We start from the raw sequence: 5,000 nt of genomic DNA on the forward strand, positions 1-5,000 counted from the left end.
GAGAGAGAGAGAGAGAGAGAGAGAGAGAGAGAGAGAGAGAGAGAGGGGTATGTGTGTTTTAGGAGGATGTAGCAAAGTTTTTCGTTGTAGAGAGAGAGAGAGAGAGAGAGAGAGAGAGAGAGAGAGAGAGAGAGAGAGAGAGAGAGAGAGAGGGGTATGTGTGTTTTAGGAGGATGCAGCAAAGTTTTTCGTTGTAGAGAGAGAGAGAGAGAGAGAGAGAGAGAGAGAGAGAGAGAGAGAGAGAGAGAGAGAGAGAGAGAGAGAATTTTAGATACTCATTTTCTTTAATTTTCTTTAATTTTTGGGTGTTTCAAGATATTTTCATGTGTTTAAGGGTGTTTAAAAATGGCTTAGGATCTGCAAGGGTGAAAAAAAGGGTGTTATTTTGTATTTTAAGGATATTTTAGGGATTCTAGTTTAAACTTCCAATCCCTACACTGTTTTCCACCTCTCCTTCAACTTTTCCACCCATTAACCACCTCCACCCACTCCACCACCTCCACATTTCAGGTAAGTGGACGTGCGTTTGGGTGTTGTGGTGCTGAGTGGAATATATCAGTGTTTCAAATGTTGTCTGTGTTTGTTTGTTTGTTTGTTTGTTTGTTTGTTTGTTTGTCTGTTTGTGTGAAGTTGGTTTAAGTTTGTTGCAGATGATGATGATGATGATGATGATGATGAGGAGGAGGAGGAGGAGGAGGAGGAGGAGGAGGAGGAGGACGAGAAGGAAGAAGAAGTAGAAGAAGAAGAAGATGAAGAAGAAGATGATGAAGAAGAAGAAGAAGAAGAAGAAGAAGAAGAAGAAGAAGAAGAAGAAGAAGAAGAAGAAGAAGAAGAAGAAGAAGACCAGCAGCCGCAACAACAACAACAACAACAACAACAACAACAAAAAGCCATAAAAACAAATAAAAAAAATAATTAAAATCATCTTTTATTTCACCTAGTAGTAGTAGTAGTAGTAGTAGTAGTAGTAGTAGTAGTAGTAGTAGTAAAAATGATTCACCTTTATATATTTATTAAAATTATTTTCATGGTAACAACAACATTATCGTGTGCGTGCGTGTGTGTGTGCGTGCGTGTGTGTGTGCGTGTATTCTGCTCCTCCCTTCCTCTCCTCCATTTTCTTTTCTTCCTTTTCTTTCTTGATCTTATTTACTTTCTTCTTTTTCTCGTTTTCTTCCTCTTCACCACCACCACCACCACTAGGGCAACTCCGGCGTCACACCACCACCACCACCATCACCACCACCACCACCACCGTTCCTTCTCCTGCCACCCTTCCTTCGTTTCGTGACATCAGGGATCCTTCGCTTCCGGGCCCTCGTGAAAGCTCCTCTCATGCGCCTCTCCAGCCTCCCAGTGGGTTTGAAGAGTCTTGTCACAGCAGAGAGACTTAATCGCTTATATCTCTCACTTTTCGAGCCTACTAACTGAATCTCATAGGGCGCAGGGCTGTGAGGGGTGTAAAACAGGATGTAGCAGGGTGTATGTGTGTTTGGGAGGGTGTAGCAGTGTTTGGGAGGGTGTAGCAGTGTTTGGGAGGGTGTAGCAGTGTTTGAGAGAGTGTAGCGGTGTTTGGGAGGATGTGGGAGTGTTTGGGAGGGTGTAACAGTGTTTGGGAGGGTGTGACAGTGTTTAGGAGGGTGCGGTAGTGTTTGGGAGGGTGTAGCAGTGTTTGGGAGGGTGTAGTAGTGTTCGGAAGGGTGTAACAGTGTTTGGTAGGGTGTAGGAAGGTGAGTGTGGAAATTGTAGGAGGGATGTAGTTTATTAAAGTTATACCTCTTGTGTTTACGTTTTCTTTCATTCTTATTTTTACGTTTTCTCTTACTCAAATAAAAACCTGCTTTGAATCTCTTTTTTTTCTTTCAAATTAACAAGAACAACAAAAATTCGTCAACATTTTAATATCAAAACTTAAACTTAATCAATAAATAACATAAATAACTCTGTAGCAGCGTGTGTGCGTCAAGGCGAGGCGGCGGACGAGGCATGGGAGGCTAAGTAGGCTGATAAAATCTTGGACATAGGCCTAGTAAGTCTTGAGGAGGAGGAGGAGGAAGGAGATAAGGAAGAGGAGGTGCGTCTGACAGCTGGAAGAGACGAGGAAGAGGAAGAGGAAGATGATGAGGAGGGATATAGAGCAGAAACAAGAGAAGAAGAAGAAGAAGAAGCACGACCAACACTAGACGACGACGAAGAAGAAGAAGACGAAGAAGAAGAAGAAGAAGAAGAAGAAGGAGAGGAAAAAACTGAAGAAGAAGGAGAGGAACTGAACAAATACTTCAAAACATTGTAATAATTTGCATCTGCGCCAAACTGAGGGACAATCTTATCATACGAGGCTACCCAGAAACTTCCCTTTAGCATCTGGGTCACGAAGGAGGAGCTGGAGAAGAGATGGCCCACTAAATTCTCTGCCGTGGCCTGCTGCGCCCCTGTTCGGTTCCCGTAGTAGGGCATGTAGTCGTAAAGAGGGCTGGGGAGGGACGGGGAAGGGGGATATGGGTGGGAATGGGTGGGATATGGGTGGAAATGGGTGGGAAATGGGAAAAAGAAGGTCAGTAAGTCAGTTTAATAATTGTCTTTGTTTTTTGTCAGTTTGTTTGTTTGTTTGTTTGTCAGTCTGTCACCCCTTCACTCTCCCAGCCACCCAGTCACCCACCCCCTTCACCCTTCCAGTCACACAGTCACCCCTTTACCCAGCCAATCACCCTTCACCCTTCCAGTCATCCCTTTCACCCCTTCCAGTCACCCTTTCACCCCTTCCAGTCACCCTTTCACCCTTCCAGTCACCCTTTCACCCCTCCAGCCACACAACCAATCACCAGTTAACCCTTCTAGTCACCCCTTCACCATTTGTCACCCCTTCACCCACCTCACTATGTTAAAATCAGACATTTGTGCCCCGAAGCGGTCGACTGAGGTAAGGGTGTCGAATTGTACCGCCAGGAGGCCAGTGCGCACCCTTGTCATGCCCCGAGCGTCCCCAGAATGCGCTGCGCGGAAGTCTATGATGAGATCCAGCGGACCCATCAGCCACTTGCCGCGCACCTGGCCAAGATCAAGATTAAGATCGGGATGGGGAGAAAATGCAGGTTTTAGAAGATACGATTTTTTTTTTCTCCTTTATCTTCTTCCTTTCTCTTCCTCTTTCGTTTTTTTTATCTTTTACTTCATTTTCCCGCAGAGATATGGGAGATAAGTAGATGGAGAGGTAGAGATAATGAGATAAACATAGACTTGAAAAGATAAACTGATTTTTTTTTTATTTTTCTTTCTTTTTTATTTCTTTTCTCTCTCCTCCTCCTCCTCCTCCTCCTTTTTTATTTACTTTTTTTGTCTCCTGTTGGTTAAAATATGTTGGTTAATCAGTCAGTCAGTCAGTCAGCAAGTCAGTCATCCAGTCAGTCAGTCAGTCAGTCAGCCAGTCAGTCAGTCAGTCAGTCAGTCAGTCAAAGCAACCTAACCAAACCAAACCAAACCTAACCAAACCAAACCTAACCAAACCAAACCTAACCTAACCAAACCAAACCTAACCAAACCAAACCAAACCAAATCAAACCAAACCTAACCAAACCAAACCAAACCTAACCTAACCAAACCAAACCAAACCTAACCAAACCAAACCAAACCAAACCAAACCTAACCAAACCAAACCTAACCAAACCAAACCAAACCTAACCAAACCAAACCAAACCAAACCAAACCAAACCAAACCTAACCAAACCAAACCAAACTAAACTAAACCTAACCAAACCAAACCAAACCAAACCTAACCAAACCAAACCTAACCTAACCTAACCTAACCAAACCAAACCTAACCAAACCTAACCAAACCAAACCTAACCAAACCAAACCTAACCAAACCAAACCAAACCTAACCAAACCAAACCAAACCAAACCAAACCTAACCAAACCAAACCAAACCTAACCAAACCAAACCTAACCAAACCAAACCAAACCAAACCAAACCTAACCCATGCCTCGCCCACTCACCTGCCCACACCTGGCCACACCTGCCGCCTCTCTTACCTATCAATGATAAAGTCCACGAAAGAAGGGTCTGTTTGGTTCACGTGGGCGACAGCGTGGGCGGCAAGAGCTCCGAGAGTAGAATTGACAGCCCGCACGCCCATTTCAGTGGTAAACAGCAGTTCCAGGTACAGCGGTCCAAACACAAAGTGGGTTCTCACCTGTTTCAATCATTAATGTCTGTTTGTTGTTTACCTGTTTGTTTACCTGTTTGTTTACCTGTTTGTTTACCTGTTTGTGTTTACCTGTCTGTGTTTGCCTGTTTGTGTTTACCTGTTTGTTTACCTGTTTGTTTACCTGTTGTTTACCTGTTTGTGTTTACCTGTTTGTTTACCTGTTTGTTTATCTGTTTGTTTACCTGTTGTTTACCTGTCTGTGTTTGTCTGTTTGTGTTTACCTGTTTGTTTACCTGTTGTTTACCTGTTTGTTTACCTGCCTGCTGTTTACTTGGTCTCTATCTTAACTATGTTCATGTTATACAGACAATAAGGAAAACCTAACCTAACCTTACTTATGGAAACTAAAAAGAGAAAATAAAAGGACTGACTGACTGGCACACACACACACACACACACACACACACACACACACACACACACACACACACACACACACACACACACACACACATAGGCCTATATTCTTTCACCACAACTCTTTTTCAAGGCCACATAAATGACTAGCCGGCTTCTCAAGAGTGTTTTTCCTCATAATAATGTAGAAATCTTCTTAATCTTCCACTGGAACTGTAAAAACACCCTTAAAGACCCGCGTTACTTCAACTAGAGCCTTTGAAACCGTAAAAACAGCCTGAAAAACCCGTATCACTTCAACTAGAGCCTTTGGAACCGTAAAAACACCCTTGAAAACCCGCGTCACTTCAACTAGACCCTTTGAAACCGTAAAAACACCCTTAAAAACCCGCGTCACTTCAACTAGACCCTTTGAAACCGTAAAAACACCCTTAAAAA

The 5,000-nt window shown here is 43.3% G+C and overlaps 1 protein-coding gene across 4 annotated transcripts in view; it reads right to left on the reverse strand.

Annotated features, from left to right (window-relative positions):
* Positions 1-995: 995 nt before the first annotated feature.
* LOC135093885 (serine-rich adhesin for platelets-like) overlaps positions 996-5,000 on the reverse strand; it is an 8,335-nt gene continuing 4,330 nt past the window's right edge. For 2 of the 4 annotated variants that reach the window (XM_063993526.1, XM_063993524.1), the window contains exons 8-9: positions 2,873-3,048; positions 1,886-2,473 (exon numbers count right to left, since the gene is read on the reverse strand). In XM_063993526.1, the coding sequence (XP_063849596.1) occupies positions 1,963-2,473; positions 2,873-3,048 (687 nt within the window). In that variant the 3' untranslated portion in view covers positions 1,886-1,962. Of the gene's footprint in view, positions 1,450-1,885; positions 2,474-2,872; positions 3,049-4,029; positions 4,191-5,000 lie in introns of those variants that run through there. The other 2 variants (XM_063993527.1, XM_063993528.1) reach the window with 2 other exon arrangements.

The sequence above is a fragment of the Scylla paramamosain genome, chromosome 44, assembly GCF_035594125.1.
Source record: "Scylla paramamosain isolate STU-SP2022 chromosome 44, ASM3559412v1, whole genome shotgun sequence".
In the NCBI taxonomy this organism is placed as follows: Eukaryota; Metazoa; Arthropoda; class Malacostraca; order Decapoda; family Portunidae; genus Scylla; species Scylla paramamosain.